Source organism: Myotis brandtii, unplaced genomic scaffold (genome assembly GCF_000412655.1).
Source record: "Myotis brandtii unplaced genomic scaffold, ASM41265v1 scaffold181, whole genome shotgun sequence".
NCBI lineage: Eukaryota > Metazoa > Chordata > Mammalia > Chiroptera > Vespertilionidae > Myotis > Myotis brandtii.
The window spans coordinates 525375-551803 of NW_005356712.1; the positions used below are offsets into that span (position 1 = coordinate 525375).

General features: G+C 40.7%; 1 protein-coding gene across 1 annotated transcript in view; it reads right to left on the reverse strand.

The window, feature by feature from the left end:
- GIT2 (G protein-coupled receptor kinase interacting ArfGAP 2) overlaps positions 1-26429 on the reverse strand; it is a 50259-nt gene that overhangs the window by 9795 nt on the left and 14035 nt on the right. The window contains exons 9-18 of the mRNA XM_005863798.2: positions 22558-22603; positions 22415-22420; positions 21146-21197; positions 17115-17187; positions 16769-16866; positions 15612-15723; positions 12264-12406; positions 10104-10253; positions 6260-6508; positions 4561-4650 (exon numbers count right to left, since the gene is read on the reverse strand). Coding sequence (XP_005863860.1) covers positions 4561-4650; positions 6260-6508; positions 10104-10253; positions 12264-12406; positions 15612-15723; positions 16769-16866; positions 17115-17187; positions 21146-21197; positions 22415-22420; positions 22558-22603 — 1019 coding nt within the window. The remainder of the gene's footprint in view (positions 1-4560; positions 4651-6259; positions 6509-10103; positions 10254-12263; positions 12407-15611; positions 15724-16768; positions 16867-17114; positions 17188-21145; positions 21198-22414; positions 22421-22557; positions 22604-26429) is intronic.

Consider the following 26429-nt stretch of genomic DNA (forward strand, 5'->3'; position numbering starts at 1 on the left):
GCTTGAGAACGTCTTCATCTAGAATAGAAATCAGTGGAAGCTGATTTAAAACCTAAACTGATTATTTCGCAAAATACAAATCTAAGCTATTTCCAGCTCTACACCTTGAATTTAATCCGAGTTAATAAAAACATGTGACATAAGGAATTGTACTAATGCTGCAATAAAATGTGGCTAAAGAAATAGCTAAAAAAAAAGAGAGGAAGAAATCGCTATACAGTTGTTCCTTAAAGAATGCAGGCTGGTGTGGCTCAGTGGTTGAGCGCCGACTCATGCACCAAGAAGTCAGTGGTTGGATTCCTGGTCAGGCACACGCCCGGAGTGCTGGCTTGATCCCCAGTAGAGGGTATGCAGGAGGCAGCAGATAGATGTTTCTATCTATCTCTGTCCCTTCCTTTCTCTCAAATCAATAAAAAAAAATACACATTTTTTAAAAAGAATACAGGATTGATTTTTTTGAGAAAGAGAGAGAAACACTGATTAGTTGTTCCATTTACTATGCATTCATTGGTTGATTCTTGTACGTGCCCTGACCGGGGATCAAACTCGCAATCTTGGCCTATCGAAACAATGCTCTAACTAACTGAGCTACCTGGCCAGGGCCACAAAAATATTTTTCAGTTGACCTGCACAGTTCAATTGACCCACAGAGTTCAGACCCACGTAGTTCAAACCCACATTGTTCAAGGGTCAACTGGTGGTTGGACATCTGCATATGCAAAGGGCCAACCTGCGTTATAATCAGATTTTTGAATGCAGGGGCGGTCGGCGTCCCTAACCCCCATGTTGTTTGAGGGTCAGCTGTAAACTGAGAGTCTTGTTTAAACATCTGGAGACTCTACAGTTTCATCCAAAAGAGTGGCTACCTTAGAGTAAGTCAGTTTAAGAAAAATCTACATAAAATGTAATTATTTGCTCCTTACTGGTAATGCTGCCTGGTCCTCTGAAGGCCCTTATGTGGACAGGCAAGGCAGCCAGCCCCCAGGTGGAAGGCTCCTAAGTTCACATCACATTTTGCTTACTATCCTCATGGCTTCGCTGTCCTCTCCCAGGGAAAAGGCTCTCTTTCTCTGTCTGCTGGTCTTTTGCGTTCCCCCCAAATGCTCTATTTGGTCCTAGCCACTTTAATAGAAGACACTTGTGCTGGCTCCTAAAATTCATACTTTATCCACTCAAATTCATCTGGCAAATGATTGAAAGTGTTAGAGAGTTTAAGTTCTGTGAATTGACTATAACTTTTAAGATCCCTTCGCTTATATCTCCTACAAGAAAGCCATTTCTGCTTCACTTGCTGCCCATGTGATCTGGCTTCATGAATCAAGCCGTGAGTCACTGGCCACTGGAAGTCTAGATGGAAGACAAAGGCAGGCCCTGTGTCCAGTGCAGGAAACAGCGAAAGCAGGCTCTTCACAGGTGATCTCAAAAACAAACACCCATCTTACATTCACAGGGAATGTTTGACCAATCTTTAAATTTATTTTCCTTCAGTTTTTATACACACACACACACACACACACACACGTAAATGTAATAAAAAGACTTGCATTTAAATAATTATTCTGGAAAATTCATCCAGAGCTGTTCCAGTGGAAAAATCTAGAAAATAGAATTAAGCCCAGAAAAATCCCACATTTTATAATGGATGTTTTTGCCTTCCTTGATATAAATTTGATAATTACAAATCAAATGCACTATCCTCACAATGATCAAAAGTACCAAGTTTCATTTAAACATTTTAGAAGAGTAATAACTCATATATCTATAAAAGTACTCAGGAAATGTTTCTCCAGTACTGAAAACAATGTTTGGCAGGAAATCAGTTACTTACAAATTAAGTCCTTCATTATTGTCGACAAAAACATATATAGGATTTCAAGTTAGCCAGCATTTAATTTTGTGAAAAATTATTGTGAACATGCAGAGGTAAGATCCATTAGTTAAAAGTGCTGCTCTCTCAAAGCTGTTAATAGAAAAGTTACCGTACAGCTCAGCGGTTCTCAACCTGTGGGTCGAGACCCCTTTGGGGGTTGAACGACCCTTTCACAGGGGTCGCCATCGGAAAACACATATATAATTACATATTGTTTTTGTGATTAATCACTATGCTTTAATTATGTTCAATTTGTAATAATGAAAATACATCCTGCATATCAGATATTTACATTATGATTCATAACAGTAGCAAAATTACAGTTATGAAGTAGCAACGAAAATAATTTTATGGTTAGGGGTCACCACAACATGAGGAACTGTATTGAAGGGTGGCGGCATTAGGAAGGTTGAGAACCACTGGTATAGCTGGTGCTGGTTCAGTTTATTCTATAGATTTGTAATTTTTTAAAAATACAGACATGCCATAGGAACCTAAACTCATGATAAAGCTTCCAGGAATATTCAGGATTATCAGTTTAAATGACTTAATTGTTAATCTTGTATAAAACTCCATTTCAGAAAGCAGTCCTTGCAGGAAAAAAAAAGTTTTGGTTTTTTAATTTCATAGTGGACAAAAGTTTACTTGACTCAAGTAAAAGTTCATGAGACATTTCATTTCTACTAACTGCCCCTCAGTTTAACTGGGATATTGTAATAAAAACATCGCAGGTCCTTTTTAGAACTGCTCAGAAGACTGGAGTTCTTTTCAGTAGACTGCTTCAAAGCTGTGGAATAGAACCCCTAAGGGGCCCCGATGTGCCATGTGGCACTGGCAGTGGAAGAGAACTCATCATTCCTACGTATGTGCAGGGAATGGACAAAGGCCAGGTGCAAATCCTAGTGTCTATAAAGGGGGTCCCGCACCCACAGCTACCTTTCCTCCTCTCACCTTAGGGCCACGCCCCTGGTGTAAAAAAAGAGTGAGCGGGGACCTGACTGCGGGTCTTCAAGGCTTGAGCTCTTTCCACGTGTGTCCCAGCTTGCCAGCATGTGCTCTCCATGCATGAGACTGTGTTTTAAATGGACAGTGCCTTTGGTAGCCGGAATGTCACCTAAATCCCTAGGACCCTTTCACTGACAAACCAAAAAGCTGGGTCTGACCCTGGCTGGTGTGATCCAGTTGGTTGGAGCATTGTCCTGTGCACCAAAAGGTGGTGGGTTTGATCCCTCGTCGGGGCATGTGCAAGAGGAAACTGATTGATGTTTCGCATTGATATTTCTCTCTCTCCGCCTCTCTCTATCTCACTTCCTGTTTCTGAAATCAATTAAAAAAAAAAAAGGCTATGCATGGAGGAGGTACTTAATAAATACTTGTTACCTGGCTATTCTAAATGGAGTTTGCCTGAATTGTGTACTGTTACTGGGAATGCAAGTTATACATCAGAAAGCGAACTTGCTCTGGCCCGTGTGGCTAAGTGGTTAGAGGATGGGCCCGTGCCCCAAAGGGTCACAGGTTCTATCCCCAGCCCCGGTAGGGGAGCGTGCAAGAAGCAACCAATCCATGTGTCTCTCTCACATTGACATTACTCTCTCTCTTCCTCTTTTCCCCTTCCCCTCCCTTCCTTCCACTCTTTCTAAAAACATTAATGGAGTCTGGCCAGTGTGGCTCAGTGGTTGTGTCGAGCTATGAACCAGGAGGTCATGGCTTGATTCCCGGTCAGGGCACATGCCCGGGTTGCAGGCTCAATCCCCAGTAGGGGGCGTGCAGGAGGCAGCCAATCAATGATTCTCTCTCATCATTGATATTTCTATCTCTCTCTCCCTCTCCCTCCCTCTCTGAAATCAATAAAAAATTTTAAAAAATTAATGGAGCACTAGCCAGTTTGGCTCAGTGGATAGAGCATCAGCTTGAGGACCAAAGGGTCCTGGGTTCGATTCCGGTCAAGGGCACATACCTTGGTTGCAGGCTCCTCCCTGGCCCAGGCCCTGGTTGGGGCTCATGCAGGAGGCAACCAATGGATGTATTTCTTTCACATCAATGTTTCCTCTCTGTCTTGCCCTCTCTCTTCTACTCTCCCTAAAAATCAATGGAAGAATATCCTCGGGTGAGGATTAAAACAACAACAACAACAAAAAGGAAAGTTGGACTTGACCAACGAATAAATGAGCAGCTTCACACTAACAGCTGCCGAGACCTTCGATTCTGCTGTGCGGCAATGCTTACATGCAACCAGGGACGGCAAACCTTGGTTTGTCAAGTATGGTGCTGACACAGTATGTAAGAGGTTAAAAGAAATGAAAAAGCTTGATGTCCTGGTGTTTCAGTTAGTCCAAATATACTAGTTTTAATCTGATAACTGAAGCTCTGAACAAATCTGACAGATGTGCCCTACTACAATATTTAACCAGCAGCCAGCTAATATTCTGATTGTTTAAAATGACAGTATGCTCAGAATAAATGTTATAGGGTGAATTGTGAACTTGGTTAAATAGTACGTGAAACAGAGTAATGTGGAGTTAGACGAAAGGGTGGCCGTCTCCCATAGGCGTGTGCGTGTGTCCATGCGTGCTGCTAAGAGCTGCCTCATGCAGGACAGAGGGCAATCAGCAGGACAGGAGGGCCAGAAACACACAGCGCCCAGGAGCTGCCCCTCCTCCAGAGAGCCGACCATTCAGAGTGTACTTAACCCTTCGGGTGCTTTCGTCCCTGGACCAGGAAAGTGTGGAGGGGAAGGAAGGCAGAGACGAAGAGGAGGTCACAAGCGCACTCCTCCCGATCTGAAAGGGGAAAAAGAAACACACTCGGGAAAATACATACAACAAAACCCTACCACCTACCCCAGCCTCAGCCCCGGCCTCAGCCCCGGCTTCCCAGGAAGAGTCCTAAAACGCTACTCAATACGCGAGGTCAGTGCTGACATTTCTGTAACAGGCGGCTGACTGCCACACTAGCCGACGACAGATGCCCAGACAGGTTTAATCCCTTAGTGAAATGCCTTCCAGAAATTACTCGGAATTTATAAAGCTATTTTTTCTATATAAGGGAAAAGATAATATCTAGCATAATTTGTCAAATTTGCCGGTAGTTTTTAAAAAAATAAATAGCCTTAAACAAGTATTTTTAATTATGACAGATAATATGAAATGAGAAACTATATGAATGATTAAAAGTTGGTATGTTATCAATCTATTTTTTAGTAGATATAAAACTTTTACAATAATGAAATAATGACATTCTTACATTCTAAGTGTTTCTAAAATAAAAAAATACACTATGGAAACTAACAAAGTTTGCTTTTCTTAAATTTTGTTTTCAGTTATACAAAAATAAGTTTTTAAATTTAGCTCAATGACATTCCATTACACCAAAAGTATCAAATCAACTGCTTTAGAATGTTTAGCCCAAACAACTTAAAAAGTTGAAGTAATATATTCCCAATTACAATATAACAACACAGTAATTTTACCACACTAAAGCTGGACAAAATTAAACTACGGCTTAATTTACTAGACTATACATATTCTTTACTTTGAATTTTCTCTGAGAATTTTTTGGAAACTCACAAAATTTGACTGAAAAAAATAACAACTGTGACATTCAAAAAGATAAATATTATTCTCTAAAAATCATCACATAAGTTCAAAACATCTGTGACATTTTGTCAAAACAGATTTTTAAAATAAATCTGAAAGAAATATATTATTTTAACACCTCACAACACAATATTATCTCATTGTAAAATAAGATGTTAGCAGCCTTTACAGAGCACAATCTTTGGAATACAACACTTGTAAAATCAATGCAGAGTTTTTACACCTCATTCTTATGAAAGGACAAAGCCTTGCTTTCTCCACAATGGAGCGGCAGGGGATGCAGAAGCGAAGCAGGCACGCTGACCACACGTGCAGACTGTGGAGCCCAGAAGCTGTGTGTGTCCAGACCATAGACGCCACCTGCTCAGCTGGGAGGAGCAGAGAAGGCACCTTGCATTCTAAGGGCTCTAGTTCATCAAGGGGCATGTACCTGTCTTATCGACCTCAAAGAAAATGGCGCTTACTTCTAGTGGCAACCTTAACACTTTGTTTTTGTTTTTGGAAATGGGGAAGAAAGTTGGTTATAAGAAAATAAAATTCCAATAGGGAGAAAAAGGGGAGGGGAGCTGAGCAAGAACCAGACTATCGGTTTTGTTGGAAAACTTTTGGCCAATGGCCCTGTGTGCTTGTGGTGCTCCCACAAGCATCTGTCAACATGTTAATACAGCGAACACAACTCTCATAGCCCAATTTGGCAAAGCAGAGACGTGGGCATCTACAGGTTCAGAAGAGGGAATGCAGGAGGCAGGCTGCACAGAGAGGGAACAGTGGAAGCGCCAGTGGTGGTACTTACGTGTGCAGGGAACGGCTGCAGTCTCGTCCTGCTCTCTTCGGGGTGGTTCGCTTCTCCCACTGGGAGGTACGGCTTCTGACCTGATCCCGTCTCGTACATGGACATGGGCCTACTGCCCCGGGCAGACGGACGTCGCTTTAAGGAAGAGTGGTTGGAAGTATCTGGGTACTCAGAACCAGTTTGCACCTGATATATTTTGGTTGAGGCCTGTTTCCTGAGGTTCGAATTTTCACTCTGGAGTGTTTGAAGCTGAAAGAAATGTTTGGCAGTGGGACTGTGTTTTTCCACAGCAAGCAGAAAAAGCAAACACCAAATAAATGCATACAACTACTAGCTTTAAACAATAAAAACAATAATAGCTAGCTGGGTTGAAAGTAAAAGGCAACTATAAATGAGAACTCTATCTTCTAGAATGAATGAAACGCAATCAACTCACTTCATCACTGAAGCATGATAAATAGCTTAATTTCTAAATGTGGAAAAGTTGCAGATTAGACTTTTTAAAAACAAAATGTCTAACAACTTAAAATGTGGTCATGGCAGACCTGAGAAATGTTTGCAGGCAAGCTGAACTCTGGATTTTCCTAAGGCTGTTGCTAGCAAGAGCTTGAGATCATTAAGACACCGCTTAGGTAACTTGCTTTTCAAATGAGCCCTGAGCAATTTGCCAATGCCAAAAATGCCAGCGGACACCATGGAAGCAGCACAAAAGTTACTGGAGTTGCTGTGCAAAGCAAGAAAGACAGTGAAGTTCAGCTTATGAAAAATCAGGTCAGCTACCTCCCAGAAAGCCAACAAGAAAAATTATAATCAACAAGTTTTTATTACATAATATTCTTGATGTTCCAAACAATGTAGCATATGTTAAAAAAAGAGAGGGAACCGAATCATGGTATGCTTGCTGTATTAACATATCACAAAGAAAACTGAAGACCTGTTCTGTTAACATCGTCATCCGAACGCTCCACGTAGCATGCTCGCTTCCCTTTGGTGATTGATCAGCTTTCAGCCAGAGCTGGAATATGTGGCCTCTCTCTCCTTTGGTTTTGTCACCCAAAATTGCGACCATGATGGTGTCAGCTTTAAACACTCTAATCTGCCTGGCACCACCCCATTTAGTTAGAGGCTGTCACTTGGAGACCCTGAATGCTCTTTCCATTCCTCACATGCAGGCTGCTTCATGGTGTCTGATGAATGAGAGTTAAGGGATCAGCAAGGAATCACGTTACTCTTTGGCGTCTGGCATTTTAACACAATTAACTGAGTCCAGTCTGCAATGTCCTTCCCCTCTGGTGCTCCTTCATTGTCCATGACATTTATAAGCTGGGTGTGGTGTGCGTTCAGCTGTCTACTCTTTGACAGTGACTGTAAAATCTGACCAAATTCCCCACCAGGGCCAAGGCTCAGGTCCGCAAGCCAACTGCATCTGCACCAGAAGATCATTACTTTTTCGATAGCAAACCATTCAGTGTTAGGAGTTACTTTCAATTTTTATTTATAAAGCACCGATCTGTGAAAATGCACCAATAGTGGCTGCTCCTCTTCATTAATTAGCATCTTTTCCAAGCAACTGTTCAAATGTGAAAGATCAAATAGAAATCACGCTACTTTGTCAACTCTATATATTTATATATTAAAAAAACTTTACTTAACTTTGAAATAAAATCAATACATCTTTGCTAAATAAACATATCTCACATCCTTTATATTAATAGTGCCAAACTTCTGTGAAAGCCTGGCGTACAGCCTCTGTCAGAGAAATACCCTCATCCTCCGTTTTCTCGAAGAGTGACCCACTAAGGATTGCTTCTACACCACAAAGGCTTTCAGGATCTAACATATCTGCAACTCCCTTTCCAAAGAAGGAACAACAGCTGCAAAGTGACAAGCAGCCACGGAAAATCCCTACATTCCAGGACACAGACAGGCGTAAGGTGCCTGTCAAAACTATGTATTAGGGAACCCATATCCTAAAGTGAAATGGTCAAGGTCCAAAGAGTGAGGAGCTTAACTGACACACGCCTGCCGATGAAGGAGTGGTGTCTGGTCACATGTCTGTCTATGTAAAAGCCTTCTCTTAGGGAGTTGAAGACAAGGATGTTTCATGTCTCTGAAACACCCAGTCTGGACTTTGCTTGCAAGTGTTTTGATGAGCACATTTCCTGGTCTGAATCTTTAAGAACTTTAGTATTCTATATTTAGAGAGACGTCTTGGATGAATCTGAATGATACTTATCTTATTGAGAACTAGACCACTTTTTTTTTATTTGGAAGGAGTATAACAGGAAATGAAAATTTACAGATAATCCAATAGTTTCAGAAATCAAAAGCTTTTCCAAGAATTGAGGAAATAATCCATGAGCAACAGCAAATAATTTCACTCTCTATTTCTTAAAGCAGCTTAAGACATTTGCTTTCAGAGATAGGTTATCTCCGGCAATTTCTACAAGTACTAAAAGGAGCATTAAAGAATAAAAAAGCTGATGGCAACGTCAGCATGTTTCAGAAAAAGGCATCTCAACAAAATTATTAGTTCAATTAATGGGTCAAACTGTCATTTATTAAACAAAAGGTATTTCAGAAAAGACAGAGGAAGTGCAAGCCCTGTATGTTATGGCTGCACACCAGGGCCAGCGAGGCACAGAACAAGTGTCAGGTTAAAATCTGACTGGTCTTCTTGTCCCTTCTATTAGAGCTAGTAGAGCCATCTATCTCAGTATGTCTCCACAAATGATCTAGAACCCAACATCAAAAGAACCCCAGGCCACGCCCAGGCCAGGGCCCACTGCAGTGTACTTCCCTGACAAGCAGAAGGGCACAGCGCCCCCTACTCCTGTGGCCTTCCTTTAGGAAGCATCATTGAAAAGGGTCCAGCCACCAGTGCACTGCACCACGCCCTCTGTTCTTGATAATGATTGTGAAGCAGAACTCTTCAAATGACTTTGTTTTGTTTCTGTTTAAGGGAAGTGTACAAAATCTCATATTGTGGAGAATTGAATGATGGGATTAGTACCTGCGAAGTCTTGGGCAGAATTTAGAATTTTTCAACTTTCTTGTCTTAGAATTCTCATAAAAAATTACATATGTAATCCTCATCTTAAACAAATTCCTTGCTACTGTTAGCCACACTTCTTTTAGGGATTAATATATTAATGTATTTCTGACTCTCTTAAAAGGCAGTGAACGAGAAAATGCTAAGCAAATGGGGTTCTTACTAGTGAACATCTCTCACTAATGTAAACAATGTTTTCTTATATTCACTGAGAACCTGCTCTGTGGCAGGCCCTGCTCCAGGCTCTGAGGACATCATAAACTAGTGGTTAAGCACTGGTGAAAAATAAAGTGGGATGCGGGACAGGGCTGCCAGGGCGGGGGTGAATAACAACTTAGAATAAGAGTGAAGAGGGACAGCACCCCTTGCAAGGCGTGGGGTGGGGTATGATGTGGAATGCTGATAAACACATATACCCGTCCAGGGCTTTCATCTGCTCTGTCTTCCCACTATGATTATTCTTGTAAAATGAGCAACAGGAAGAATCACATCCACGGAGTGGCATCCAGGATCCCAGGAGGCACAGAATGGTGCAAGGGTTACTATAACTGATAAGCACCTAATAGGTTGTATGTTTCTCCTATTGGGACACTTACTCTGGATTTATTTATCAAAGCTACTTTACCTGCAATATCCAAACACTACTTCCAAAAAGACAGCTTGGCCCAAAGGTTTTTAGGTCTGTTACAATAACTGTTTTTCTTCCCTCTAACCACAAGTATTGTGCCTGGGATTCTTCCTTATACTATGGGGTTAAAGCGTCAATCATCCTGGCATTTATTAACATGTTACCTTTTTCTGCATAATTCTCAGCTCGTCACTCAAGTTGTTATTCACCTTCATTAGCTGTTGTATCTTGGCCTCAGAAGCCACTAGAGCGTTTTTGACCTCCATAAATTCCTGCACAGTGACTGGTCCATCTGATAAATCTGAATCTAGACTCTAAAAATAAATTGGGGAAAATGTTCACAATCTGAGACGATGATAACATTCAAGACTAACAGCTAAAGAATTTCAAATTCTGACCATGCCAACTGGACTGCAAAGTTAATCAAACTAAATCAAGGCTTCTGAGGGTAATGCAAAAAGAAAACATAAAGGTGGGGTTACTATAATATGTGAAAAAATTTAAAGTCAATATTTTCTAACAGAATAGGCAGTAGAGCTATAAACCTACTCTGAAAATGACTCTTTAAATGCATTTGTCTTGTCTGTCTTTCCTTGCTCATTCATTTTTCTTTTTTATTCATTCTTTAATTCATTCACTCCAACAAAAGTTTACTGAGCACCAGGCAGTGTTCTGGGGATATATAAGAAAATAAAATAGACTACGATTCCTATTCCATGGCATTTATATCCAACAGAGGGAGGGAGGGGGAAAATAAAAACAAGTAACTATGCAGTCTGACTGAAGGTGGTAAGTGTGGTGGAAAAGAGATAATATGGAGAAGGGTAAGGGGCTAAGGAGCTCAAGTAGGGCTGAAGGTGGGCGCATTTTACTTCGCCAGATGGGGAAAGCCTTTGGGTAGGTGAGATGTGAGCGGCAGCCTAAAGAAGATGAGGACATTAGTCAAGTGGATGTGTAGAGGAAGAACGTTCCAGCCAGCGGCAGAGCTTAGCTAGAGGGAGTGGGTGTGCAGGGCAGAGAGGAGGGGGAGGCCCGTCAGTCCACAGAGGACCCTTTCCCGTAGGGTCCTGCCATGACCTTCGCTTTCACCGAGTGAACGCAGTGCTGCTGGGGAAACCTGGCAGGGGTGTTTCAGACACATGACCCTCGCTGTCCTCTCCGCATTCCCTGCATCTGCCAATGGCACTACCATTCTCACAGTCATGTGAGCTACCAATCCCTGACACATCTTCTGTAAGTCTATCTTCCCCCGTTCAAACATTCAACTTATTGCCAGGGCTGGTCTATTCTATCTTCCTGCCCACTCATTCTCAAATGTTTGCTGAGCCCCTCTGTGGGCTAGGTCTGGGCCAAGGTCCTGGGGATTCAGCAGAGGGTGGACCAGCCAACCCCTGCTGCCCCGCCCTGCGCTCACACTCTGCTACAGTGATCTCTCCCCCATCTGGACCCTCCCAGCCAAGCCCTGAAGTGGCCTGGCCAGCTCTTGGGGAGTATCCTGATTGGGCTCCTTTCCTCTACTCTCTGACCTTCCAGAACACTCCTCCCAAAACACAGGACCCCAAATGGCTGACCACTGCCTCCTGCCCTCCCTAAAAGCTCCCTGGGCTCGGCTCTGCCTGCCAAGGTCCATGCTCTTCAGTCTGGCACATGGTGTGACCTCTGCCCTCTGCTCTAACTTTGGTTCCCACTCCTTTTAGGCTCTCTACACATCGCCAGCCCACCCCCTACGCCCCCCAACCAGATGCTTTATTTCATTTTCTCTCTGCCTAGACCACTCTTCCCTGCCTTTTCACGTGCCCAAACCAATGCATCCTTTAAGACACGTTAAGAGCCATCCTATTCACAAAGCCCCCGGCTACTCCCCCTCAGCAACAAGTTGTGTCTCCTCTCGGCTCCCAGTCTCTTCTGTTGGTGCTTATGACACATGTCACTGTGTGCCTCTTACTGCAGCTACCTCTCCTCTTAGGCAGTGAGAGCCTCACAGGAAAGGGACTAGACCTCATTCAGGGGAGTATTACTCAGAGAAGTCACTTGATAAAAATTTGTTGAAAGAATAAAACACACAGTCCCTCCTCACAAGTTTTATAAAGTCACAACTGCAGCAGGGCCATGTGATTCAGCAAGGACTCAGGGACAAAGGACTCCCAGTTTTAAAACTGTTTACCTCGCTTGACCTTTGTATGGCCCAAGCTTGTTAGTGAACTCAACTCTACCTCATAGCACTTTCACAGGGCTAGCCCTCAAGTGGCTTACAAGTAAGGCAATTCTGCAGGAGAAAAGAGTTTTAAAAGAATCACAGTCTCCCTTCCTGTGTGTCATCTCACCTTCTGCCTGTTTGCCTTGCTGGCAGTGGCTTCCAGATCTGTGTCTTCATCTGATGCCACACTGTCATAGTCCGGCTGGTCATTGTCTTGACTCTCAGTACTGTGCTGGTTATTGATGGTTTTCAGTATGAGCTCCACATTGTCTATCAATAGAAGCAAATAACTTTATTCAGGCCTAAAAAAACTTTTTAAAAAGTTATTGATTTTTAGAGAGAGGGAGGAAGGGATAGAGAGAAACATTGATTTGTTGTTCCACTTATTTATGCATTCATTGGTTCATTCATGTATGTGCCCTGACCGGGGATCGAACATGCAACCTTGGAGTACTGGGACAATGTTCTACCACCTAAGCTACCTGGCCAGGGCCTCAAGAAAAAGTTTTTCCCCAAAAAACTATTGGGAGAATTTTTGGGTTGTTATTTAAAAGACTGAAGGAAAATGACAGAGATAGCAACCAGACAGACAGCCTACTGTGAACTGCACAGAGAGATTTAAGCATCCCTCTGAGCTGCTCACCAAATGTGGGCAAATCATTAGAAAGAACTACTCAGACAAAGGAGGCTGGTTCCCAAGTTTCTAATCATTCAGTAAGATAGAGTATAGCTCCAAATCATGAAGATGAAGCTGTGCTAATGCAAGCTTAATTGTGATTAACCAGGTAACATCAAGTCAAGATAGAAAGAAGATTGTTAAAGTGGAGCCTAAACACTAGGTGCTCAAAGAGCAGGCACAGGTATTTAGTCAGCTGGATGCCAGAGAGAGAGAGGAAAAAACAGAACGACCCAGCAGCCACACACATGTGCATATCAGAAAGGAATGGTCTACAAGGGAGCAGGGATGATTCTATGGGCTCTAACACATTTTGAATAAAAGAGTTCACAAATTATCCAAGTCTCTCCAATTTCTTTCAGGTAACTCAAGCTAACCTCTACCTTCCAATATTGTTTCTGGGTATTTTGATAGATAATATCTGCATGATAAATTATGGTTACGTAAATTTTAATTTTTAAAATTAATATTTAAAACACACATAGCACCTGATTATAGAAGTAATAGAGATTCAACATAGAAAATTTAAAACTAGTGAATCATTCACGGCCATTCCATAAGCATATATATATATACATATATATAATTATTATTTGCAGCAGTTATGGTCTATAAAGTTGCTGTAAAGACTGAGTTAGTAAATAGTGAACCACTGTTTTGAATGAAAACACAGGGTTAGGTTCCTGCAAGCTCTGGTCACATTTCCATCGACTGACCAATGAGTGACCTTGTTTTACGTGTGCTGTGCTTAAAGATGCCTACAATATGTATTGTTGATTCACTAACATTGAACTCACAGCCAACAGCAGAACTCATGTCCAAACGAAGCTTATCTAACACAGGCATTTTCTCCAAAAGGCATATCACAGCCTTCTGGTGCTTACGAACCCTAAACAGCACTTCCGCACTACACTTGTGGCCCATTTTAAACAGTAAAATTACTAACAAAAAGCACAAAAAATGTGAAAAATATAACACTACACAGACCTTGAAAAGGACACTTGTTTACAATATGAAAGCTGAAACAAAAGGCAAAGTGTGATCTTATTCAATCTCAGCTGGGAATATATGCTTTCGGTGACTCAAGTTTTTCAACACTTTGCACATGTCTACAAATTACCATGAAAGTGCTATGAGTACTGATTTTGAGGTTACAAATACATTTTAGTGAACAGGTGAATTTGCAAATATGGAATTTGTGAATAATGAGGACTGATTAATATTTATACTTACATGTGGTATATTCACTTGTACATACGTATGTTGTAAATGTTTTCCTTACAAAATTGGTATTATACGAAACTAAACCTTTATTTAAAAAATTATTACTTGCCCAGCCAGCGTGGTTGAGCATAGACCTATGAATCAGGACGTCACGGTTTGATTCCCGGCCAAGGGCATATGCCCAGGTTGTGGGCTCAATCCCCAGTAGGGGGCGTGCAGGAGGCAGCCAATCAATGATTCTCTCATCATTGATGTTTTTTTTTCTCTCTCCCTCTCTGAAATAAATAAAAATATATATATTTAAAAATGTGTCTTGACCACTAACCTCAAGCTACTGCAGGATTCCACTGTCTACATTTCCTCCCATTGGGGATGTGCCCGCAACCAAGGCACATGCCCTTGACCGGAATCGAACCTGGGACCTTTCAGTCCGCAGGCCGACGCTCTATCCACTGAGCCAAACCGGTTACGGCTTTAATATAGTTTTTAAAAGTTATTACTTTATACTGTCATTATATATTCTCTGAAAAGAAAGTCTGTGCAATACTATTCAAATAGGTGACTAAATGTTGCTCTGTTATGTTTCTAATGTTTTCAGTATTATATAAAACATATAGATATAGATATATATAAAACGCCTCTGATTATTTCTCCTCAATTAACACCTAGAAATGGAACCACCAAATCAAGAGAGTACGTACATTTTGGTACTCTATATTTATGAAAGCACCCTTATCATTGCATCTTCACCAAAGTTTAATAAGCTTTCTTAGAACTTGTTTACTCCTGGTTAAACCAGTAAAATCAAGAACAAATTGTTGTCAGCTAATGAGTACTTACTGTCTTTGGGAATGTAATACTGACTGAAAACTTAATTTTTATGGTATGTATTTCTTCTGTCTAAATGTTTTACAATAAAATGTATTATAATTAGAAAAAAGCCCACAAGGACAGTTTTGCGGCGGAATGCAGCATGTTCTTCAGCACAGAGACAGGTCCCTGAGCTACGGAACGAGCCTCCAAAGGGCACTCAGAAAGAGGCACTGTGCTCTCTACAATTTAACCCACAGTAACTCTGACGGTAGGCATCTAAAGCTTATAGTAACAAACTTTGCCTGTGCCCTTGGCTGGAATTGAACCTGGGACCCTGCAATCCACAGGCTGACGCTCTATCCACTGAGCCAAACCAGCTAGGGCTAGAACTCAGTTTTGTAGGTAAGCAACAGCAGATGAGCTGTAATTTCAATAAAGAGGGCTTATTTTCTTAAGTACTTTAACAAGATAGTCAGACTTTTGGGTTAATTTCAGGATGCAACTTTATAGGAATAAAGACAGGTGACCCAAGAGGGAAAAATCACATATATGATATATATTTGAATAGCAGTTAATAATGTTGAAATATTTGTAATTCACCAGGGCTCACGGAGGTAGTAAACTTTTTGTCCCAACATGGTACCAATAAAACTTATAGGATTTTAACTAAGCTATTCTGTTGATGACTGCTCTAATCATTTTGTAACTTTAAATCTAGCACTTGTGTGAAATTTAGAAGCAAACTTGGTTTGAAACAGTTACCTTTTGAACTAGAGAGAGGACTGCCTTGCTGTCTTCTCTTGGCATCACTGAGAATGTCAATAACCAGCGTGGCAAACTCATGGGCATTAAACCGAGCTAATTTCTGTCTGCCCTGAAGGTGAAAAAATAATTGAAAATACTCCCAAATGTCAAAATACACACATAGATATTCACATAAAAATCGTCAGGCTATTGTTAGACTTTGGCAAAGACCTTCCAGCATGATCAAGGCATCATCAACCACAGCCAAACTGAACCAACATTAACATTTTCCTTGCCATCAGTTTAAAACCATGTACACAGGAGAACTATATAACACTTAAATTCTCACAATGCATATTTATTTTAGGGAACAAAACCAAATTAATTCTACTTAAAGCTTTTTTTTCCCCTAATATCAAACAGTTTTTAAATAGATGTAGTAATAAAAAATTAATTTGGAGGAAAATTTTAAAATTGCAAGATAAATTTATAGACTAGATGCTGAGATTCCATCATTATATATAACCATCATTATATATAACCACTAATCAATAAAATGTAAAAGACCTTCCTAATTTTATCAACTTCTCTGCTCTTGATGGGTGCTTAGGCTGTTTTTAATGCTCTATTACTACATACAGTGCTTCAATGAACATCGTTCGTTGTGCATGAATCTATTTTATTTTATTAGAACATATCCCCAAATAAAGAATTCCCAGGTGAAAGGATGGACACTTAATTCTGAGGCTTCTGAAATAAGTTAGCAAATGGTTTTTCTAAAATCTGGAACAATTTAAGCTCTTATCTGCAGCATGAGAAAGCCCATCTAGCCAGATCCTTACCAGTTTTGGAGTACCCCTTATTATATACTTTATTAATTTGATTGATGAAACTTTCATTAATGCCTTTAGGTTGCTTTGTTTGATTACTAATGAGGTTAAATATTTTTTCACATGAAAGGCCATTTATATTTCTTCTGTGAATTGTTTTATGTTCTTGCCCAGGCATGTACTGCTATCTACTGCTTTTCTTATCAGTTTGTAAGTTTGTGTGTATAAAGGCCATTAATATTTGAATCAAAAATATTAAAATACCTGTCTTGGAAAAATAAAATACCAAGATATCAACTATTCTCAAAATATCACCCTGGTCACTTTTCACGCTCAGCCACTTGCCTGGTTCCGTGTCGATGAGTACTCGGGATTGACCGGAAGGAAGGGAACGACGGTTGTCTCGGTCACCAGGGTGCTGTGGTTTTGCGTGGCAAGCCAGACTAGCCAGAGGAGAGAGCCAGAGACAGAATCTCATCACTATGGGTGCGCCACTGCTCCTCTGAGAGCTGCGGCCCCACCTTACTAGGGAGACTCAAGGAAGCACACTCCGAAGCCAACATACACAAAAGGAAATGTCCACATACGTGTTATCAGGACAGGAGAAATTGGGCAAGTAAACACGGAGGCTGGCAGCTTGTCACTGCCCACTGATAACAAGCATATTAGATAAAGCCCCATGTTAAGTCACCTGCATCAGTCTCTCGCCTGTCAACTTCATCGTACACATCCATGGCAAGTTCTTCAAACAAGTGATTACTTAGCTGAAAGTAAAAAAATATCAGGAACACAAGGGACAAGGGTTAACACTAGCAGAATGAGTGGGGACTGTGACTTATTCACCCTTTTATCTCCAATGTTTTATCCAAAGCCAGTGCTTAGTAAATACCCACTGTAACACAGACAATAACATTTCCAAAATAGTGCAGATCCTCCAATATATCTGCTTCCCATAACGCCTCACTCCCCTATGGTATGCAGACAGGGCTGCGCTATACAGGAGGTAAGAGACATCTACAGTGCCTCTCTCGAACACAGGTTGCAGTGCTCTACTCTTCATGTGATATCACACTTTAAGTCTTCTCTTTTGCTCTTGAGAATGTTTGCCAATGCCCCCAAATATAAGGGGTCATAAACCCTTGGCAGGATAAAGATGCCAAAAGACGCAATTCTGAGAGGACAGAAGATGCCACTGCACAAAAATATCACTGCCCTGGCCAGTGTGCTCAGTGTTTAGAGTGCCGGCTCTCACTCCGAAAGATCATGGATTCAATTCCCGGTCAAGGGCACGTACCTGGGTTGCAGGTTTGATCCCCGGCCCATTGGGGTACATGCAGGAAGCAACCAATCGATGTGTCTCTCTCACATCAATGTTTCTCTCTCTCTCCCCCTCCTCCTTTCTCTCCCCTCCCTCTCTCTAAAAAATCAATGGAAAAAATATCCTCAGCCCAGCCGGCATGGCTCAATGGTTGAACGTTGACCTGTGAACCAGGTCACAGGTTTGATTCTGGTTAGGGCACATGCTCAGATTGCAGGCTCAATCCCATATGGGGCGTGCAGGGCGTAGCTAATCATGATTCTCCCTCATCATTGGTATTTCTATCTCTCTCTCCCTCCCTCTCTGAAATCAATAAAAATATATTTTAAAAAAATCCTCAGGTGAAGATTAACAAAAATAAATAAAAATATCACCAGACCTTGGTTAAGCCTCTTTGCTATCTTCCTCAGTAGTAGCCCCAATCCCCAGAAGAACTGAGCATCCCCAACAAAGGATAGGTTGTCTGATCCATATGCTGTGCAGGGTCAGCCAACAAAATACTCCCCACAGACTAGGTGCCTGCCTGGCAGCAACCAGGATGGTCAAGGTCAGGGTCTTCCTTAACCCTGACGAGGCTAAGTCCCTGCCAGGGTGTCTCCGGCTCTCTCTATGCTTTTTTCCTCATAAATGCACCCTGACAATTGGTGGCTGTTACTTTTTAGTTGACTGCTTCCCCATTCTGTGAGCGTAAACTGAATTTGCTCTATTCTCTACTGTGTTCACCACATCCACACACAGTACCTGGCACTGAGATGGGGCTCAGTACATAGGCAACTACACATTGACCACAAGGCATTTTATGCAGCAATTTTAAATGCTGGTTACACAGACCTCATGGGAACTCATTAAAATGGATACAATACATTGTTGGGTGAAAAAAGCAGGATATAAAATTCTAAAATTATGATTGCAGCCTCATTTAAAAAATAAAGATATCTGAAATAAGAATTAGAAAAAGTATTCCAAAATACTGAGGCTGAATCCATTAAGAGTATAGTGAATAAGGATTATTCCCCTTTTCTATTTTCCAAATTTTCTCTTGTGTGGTTACATTACATTTATAGCAAAATAAACTCTGAGAGTCTTTTGCTGGATAAAGTGATGAAGGATTGAAAACTTGAACTTTCATCATGAATATCTAGTCTCTTTCCTTTGAGGAGATACAAGCTAATGTTATTACTAACAATAACTACAGCAGCAATACTGATTGAGGGTTTACATCCAAGGCACTGCGTTAATATCATATTTAATATTCACAATACCTCTATGAAATAGTAACTACTATTATTCCACATAACAAATAAGGAAATTGAGGCACAGAAGTTAGTATCTTACCTAAAGTCACAAAGTCAATACATGATAATAGATCTGAGATCCAAGTTTAAGTCTCTCACAATGTTAACATTTGCTAATTCAAGGAATACATTATTAGTTTTACTATATTTATCTTAGTTTTTGGGGATGGAGGAAGGAAGTAGGTAGAGATGGAGGGAGGAATTGAGATACTATAGCAGCGGTTCTCAACCTGTGGGTCGCGACCCCTTTGGCAGTCGAACGACCCTTTCACAGGGGTCGCCTAAGATCATCCTGCATATCAGATATTTACATTACGATTCATAACAGTAGCAACGTTACAGTTATGAAGTAGCAACAAAAATAATTTTATGGTTGGGTCACAACATGAGGAACTGTATTTAAAGGGCCAGAAGGTTGAGAACCACTGTACTATAGGATAAACACTGAATTGGCAATTATAATTGGCTGTGGTCACCTGTGAGGAGACCACAGGTGGGGTCAACAGCAGCAGCAGCTCACCCTCACTGAGCAGTTCTGAGCTGCAACCCCTGCTACATCATTAATTCCCTTTCTAGGAGAGGACACCAAGGCACAGAAAGGCTAAGGAGCTTGTCAGAGCTGAGACCTGTACCTGAGCAGTCTGATGCAGAATCCAAGTTCTTGAGAGCTGTACTCAACTTGGTTCCAGATATTCACCTAGTGCCTGCCACATGCTAGAGATATTATAGACATAACCCCAGCTTTCATGCAGCTTTCAGCCTAGCAAATGTAAAATAGTCAAAAGGAACTTGGGCTTTATCTATAATGTTGGAATTATTTATAATAAAAATTGGTTTACATAATTAAAAGGAAATCACAGAATATTTATTGCTGACTTCAAAGCTTATCACCTTAACTATATGACCTCCTTAATTTAAAAAAGGCGATAAAACACAGACACACAAAACCATACAGAACACAGAGACACCAAACAAATTGCATAAAATACATTTATTTCATATTACAGTTAAATAGTAAGGATAAATTCACTTTATGTAATATTTAGTACTTAATATTATATGATGTTCTAGTAAAGGGTTTTCTGTGAAAAGGGGAATGAAGAGAAAGCCATAAACTAGAGGAGCTGCAATTTCAGTTGGGCTTTGGGAAAACTACTACCTACATTGTGAAGGTGGTCATTTTTCAACTGCTTGAACGATGAAAGGAATGGAAGCTGGGAAAGGGGAATGCTGCAGGAAAAGAGGAAAAGAGGATTCCTGGAAGAGGACTTGAAGGTGGCAACTAAGGGCCAAGAATGCACACACAATGGGAACAAGATGGGAGGTAGGGCAGGTACTGAAAGGTGAGAGAGTTGGATGATGTCCTTAGAGTTAAAAATCTTGGTTCTGATCCAGAGAGCAATGGGAACAGCTGGGGAGTGTAATCTGGTGGTTAAAACTGAGGAAGAGCCTTAGTGAAGCTTCATCTGTGGGGACTAAACAAAGAGAATTCACCCCCAGAGAGGTAGATTCCTGACTAACCCTAAGGTGGGCAGGATGGAAAGAATCATTCAGATTACAGCGAGGCTTGACCTGCAGAACTAGGCAAACTCTGAGCACATACCCGGGGCAGGCCCACCAGCTTTTTAAAGCATACATTTATCAAGCTCTGATGAATGGCATGGGATAGGCAAGAAAGTTACAACCGAGGCTGGACCCCAACGGCAGCAAGTGAATCTCTGGTACTCACCGTTCCAGCACCTGCTTTCATCCACCTAAGCAGCCTATGAGGCTACAGGAAGCAATCCCAAGAAGTGTGTTCCACTGACTTATTTACAGTGGGAGAAACAAGGAACTCTTATAAGGCGACACAACTTCCTAATAGCAAAAGCACAGCCTTCGCATTTAAAATAAGAAAAATGGCATTATTTGAAGCAGAGCCAATAAACTGGATATACTGAACGTATAGTACTTCCAGTCTTCATGCCTATATACTCAATGGTCTGCTTCCGGTTTAACAGCATCTAAGAGTATGAAACAGTCATCTGATGCAATAGGAAAGAGCTGAGAACAGGTATTAGCAGAATACAGTTCCCATACTGGAGTTCACTAGGAAATAGAGATACTCACAGATTGAAGTTTCTTCTTAGCAGCTTTTGCCAATTCAGACAAATCCAGGCTGCTAAGAAAATGTACAAAACTAATAAGCAAATAAATAAAATCTTTTTGTGTGTGTGTGTGTGAACTCTGTAGAAGATAAAGATGGCCAAGGGATCAAGATATTAATTAGAGTTCATGGATATGGTCAGAGCCAAAAACTCTATAGCCCAAAAGAGTCAGTGAGAAAACTTTGAACAGAACAACTTGGTGAAAGTAACTCCTTCTAGAAATACCATGATCACCCTGGCAGGTTTGGCTCAGTGGATAGAGCATCAGTCCGTGGGCCAAAGGGGTCCCGGGTTCGATTCCGGTCAAGGGCGTGTACCTCAGTTGCAGGCTCCCAGCCCTGGTCGGGTGCATGTGGGAGGCAACCAAAGATGTGTCTCCCTCACATCGATGTTTCTCTCTGTGTCTTTCCCTCTCCCTTTGACTCTAAAAATCAATGGAAAATATCCTCAGGTGAGGATTAAAAAATAAAATTAAAAACAGAAATACCATAATCATGTAATATGGTTAAAAGAAAAATAATCACCTACTAACTAAAACACAAAAACTAATGAGAAAAGTCACCATTTTTGAAGTATTAAAAAAAAGCATGGTAGAAGAAAATATCAAAAGGGCAGAATGTGAAAAACCAGAATGGCAAGATTACATCTAGAATGGCAATTAATCATTTCATAAACTCTTGACAGTATTTGTACAAAGATAACTGCTTAAATTAAGGTTTCATTACTACAGCTTCAAACTCATCTGACCTTACAGATACAGTCCACCTTTTGTTTAGCAATGAGCTAAGAATAATGTTTACATTTTTAAATGGGTGTGTGTGTGGGGGGGGGGGGGGAGGAAGAATAGTATTTCATAACTTGTGAAAATTATATATAAAATTCAAATTTCAATATCCGAAAATAAAACTTTATTGGAACAGGCATGCCCTTCATTTACATAGTGTCCATGGATGCTTTCATCTACAACGGTAGAGTTGAGTAGTTGTGACAGAGGCTGTATGGCCCAAATATTTACTATCTAGCCTTTAACAACAACATAAAAACTTGCCAATCCCGTTATAGATAAAGAATATACTCTCATATAATAAAGAAATATTCTTTGAACATAATCTATAAACATACTGTCACAACTAGCTAATACTGTGACAATATCACGAACTCCAATTTTCATATTAGTAAATTTGGTACTTGTGCTCTTTCAAACTTAAGTTTTATATGGTGGTTTACTTACAGCCGTCTTATTTCCAAATTGTATAGCAATAAAAGAGAAAAATGTATGGGCTTTGTTAAACACAAAATATTATACACTTAAACACTATACAACCAAGGAAATATTTGAGACAGATAAATTGATTGGTATTTAAAGGACCTTACCTGTCTGCCATTTGAGGTATTATAAAGTGCTGTCCATTTTTGTGATCTGAAACAGAAACCAAGCCAAAGTTTGTTCATATAAATATTAAGATCTGTAAAGGAGCACCCCCATTATTTTCTCTATTTATGTTTTGCAATTAGTATGTTCCCATAATTATGAATTATGTGGGGGAACATAAGTTGCCAAATTGGCTACAAGTTCCCGAAACCTTGGCTAGTGGCAAGGATCGTATTCTCGTTTTCTTTCTGGCACAGAAGTCTAGACATCTTTAAGCAGAAAGCCTACACTCACCCTAATTCTTATGCTTTGTTCATCCCCAGTATAAGTGATGACCTTCAGCCATGGAAAGAATGCTTAGGGAGCTGAATTAGCTCACAGCAGGCTTCCATGTGGCATGCCACATTATCTCCATGTGGCATGGGCAGGGCTTCCTTGAGCTTTGGTGGCTCACCTTCAAATTAATCTATCTATAATAAAAGCATAATATGCAAATTGACCAAACAGCCGAACAGCAGGACGACCTTCCAGAAGAAGCCGGGACTGCTAGGGCTGTCAAAATATCTTTTGATTATTTGATTGATTTTAATATTCTATTTTATTTCTAGAATTTTTGAGCATATAACATTATATGTAGTCTTTTTTTAGTGGTTATGCTAGGGTTTATAATACACATAAATTTTTACAGTGTACTTAGAAATAACATTTTACCATTTTAAGAAGGCAATCTTATCTCCATATTTCTCTCTCCCTTTTTATGTTGTAGTTGTCAAATTTATTACATTGACAGATGCTGAAAACCCCACAAGATAATGTTATAAACTTTTACTTTAAACTATCATACATATCTTAAAGAACTTAAGGGGAAAACATAGCTGTTCTTTTTATCCAGATACCTATCATTTCTGATGCTCTTCTTTCATTCCTTAAGTTCCAAGATTCCTTCCAGTATCATTTCCCTTCTACTCAAAGAACTTGCTTTAGCATTTCTGCTAGAGCAACTAATTCTCTTCTTTTCCTTCATCTTAAAATGTCTTTATTTTGCTTCATTCCTGAAGGTTATTTTCACTGAAAATTGGAGTCCTGGATTGACAACTCTTTTTTGTTTCAGCACTTCAAAAATATTGTTCTACTTTTCATATCCATGGTTTCTGATGAGAAATCTAGTCATTCAAATAATTGTTCTTCTATGTGTCATTTATTTTCTTGCAGTTTCAGAATGTTTTGTTGTCTTTGGTTTTCAGCAGTTTGATTTTAATATATCTGAGTGACAATTTCTTTGAGTTTATTCTTTTTGGAATTCTTTGAGCTTCTTGAATTTGTAAGCGTATGTCTTTTGCCAAATTTAGAGTTTTTAGCCAATATTTCTTTAAGCATTTTTTCTGTATCACTCTCTGATCTCTTTCTGGGAATCTGATACAAATGTGACCGTTTGCTATTGTCCCACAGGTCCCTGAGGCTCTGTCTAGTTTCATTTTCCTTCCACTATTTTTTTCTCTCTATTGTTCAAAACTGGATAACTTCTAGTGATCTATTTTCAATTAGTCACTCTTTTGTCATCTCCAATCTGCTATTAAGCCTATCCAGTGAATTATATTTTTCAGTTATAATATTTCTATTTGGTTCATTTCTTTATCTTCTATTTCTATGCTGAGATTTTCTTCATTTCTATTTGTTTCAAGATGTTCACACTTTTTAGAGCACGGTGTTCCTGTTTGCTTAAAATTTTTTGTCTGATAATTCCAACAACTGTGTCATCTGAGGTTGGTGTCTGTTGACTACTTTTTCCTTACAAGTCTTTGGGATTTCCCTGGTGTCAAGTCATTATGAATGATATCTTGGACATTTTAAATATTATGTTGTGAAACTGAGTCTTCCTTACATTTTATGGACAATGTTAATTTTTTTTAAATATGTTTTTATTGATTTCAGAGAGAGGGAGAGATAGAAACATCAATGATGAGAATCATCGATTGGCTGCCTCCTGCATGCCCTACACTGGGGGTGGAGCCCCCAACCCAGGCATGTGTTGATGAGAATCATCGATTGGCTGCCTCCTGCATGTCCTACACTGGGGGTCAAGCCCCCAACCCAGGCATGTGTCCCGACTGGGAATCAAACCATGACCTCCTGGTTCATGGGTCAATGCTCAACCACTGAGCCACACTGGCTGGGCAGTATTTTTGTTTTAGTAGGTTAGGTTCTACCTCCTGGGCCAAGTGGTGAGAGAATACAGAGAAAAATAAAAGCAATCAGGATTCCCCTCATGCTCTTGGTCAGAGATTTAGGCTGATTTAGCCACAGGACTGCCTTGGGGCTAGGGTAAGGGGAAAAGGAAGGAGGAAAAATAAAAAATTAAAAAGGGCCCTAACCGGTTTGGCTCAGTGGATAGAGCGTTGGCCTGCGGACTCAAGGGTCCCAGGTTCGATTCCGGTCAAGGGCATGTACCTTGGTTGTGGGCACATACCCAGTAGGGAGTGTGCAGGAGGCAGCTGATCGATGTTTCTCTCTCATTGATGTTTCTAACTCTCTATCCCTCTCCCTTCCTCTCTGTAAAAAATCAATAAAACATATTTAAAAAAAAAAATTAAAAAGGGAATCCTCCAACTCCATGTCCTGTAGGAGTCCTACTTCCTGTTCCTCATACCAGACCGATAAGGCTTCTTTGCATCTGTTATATAGTTCCAGTTTCAGGCTGCGGTAGAGGCCTTATCAGAAGTACAGAACACTCACCACAAGCTTGATGGTACCTTGAGTTCCCTAATCCACGAGCTAGAGTCCGTAAATAGCTATTCCATGCATTTGGTCCAGAGTTTTTAATGATATTCAGGAGAGACAGGGTGGGGTGTGCTTACCCATCTCACCAGGAACTGGACCCTCATCAGGGGCTCCTAACTCTATGTACAACCAGAGTGGAGAACCACCATATACATGTATGTGGATATTCTACATCAGGGGTTGGCAAACTTTTTCTGTAAAAGGCCAGATAAATATTTTAGGCTCTTTAGCTATATGGTCTCTGTCACAACTACTCAACCTACTCAACTCTGCTTCTACAGTGCAAAAGCAGCCATTGACAATATGGAATCGGCCTGGGTATCTTGTAATAAAACTTTATTTTAAAACAGGTCATTGGCTGGATTTGGCCCACTGAGCCATGGTATAATGACCCCAGTTCCACCTCAAAAATAAAGGTGGTTAAAGGTAAAATTCACTTTTGGGCTTTTTTCCATTCCTTAGACAGCAGAATTCTTCAAATAACTACAAAAGTGACTGCTTTGCTCTTGCATTCTTAGTCCCATTATGTGCCAAGAACTGTGGTGCACATTCAGTTTTGGTTTAATTATGCTCTTTGATGCCTGAAACAGTCACTATCTAGAGCTAAAATCCTATCTAATCTAATAAAAGACAAAAAGGGTAATTAACCATACCTCCGCTACGCTTCCCACTGGCTAATCAGGGTGATATGTAAATTAACTACCAACAAAGATGGCGGCAGGCAGCCACGCAGCTGAAGCGAACATGAGGCTTGCTTGCTCCAGTGATGGAGGAAGCCAAGGTTCCCCACCTGCCACGGCCCAGCTCTGAGCTCTGAAAGCAACTAAGTTTCAATTATAGAAGCTAAACAAACCCCTGATACCTGCTTTCAGCAGGCCGTGGCCTCAGAGCTGGAGCAAGCAGGACAGCAACAAAGTTTCAATTATAGAAGGTAAATAAATCCTAGAATAAAAAAAAAAAAAAGGAAAAAAAGGAGAGGCTGGGAGCTTCAGTTGCCGGCCAGCCTGAAAACGGCCCCCAGCCCCCCACCCAGACTGGCCAGGCACCCCAGTAAGGACCCCCCCCCCGAAGGGGGTGTGACCAGCCTGAAAACAGC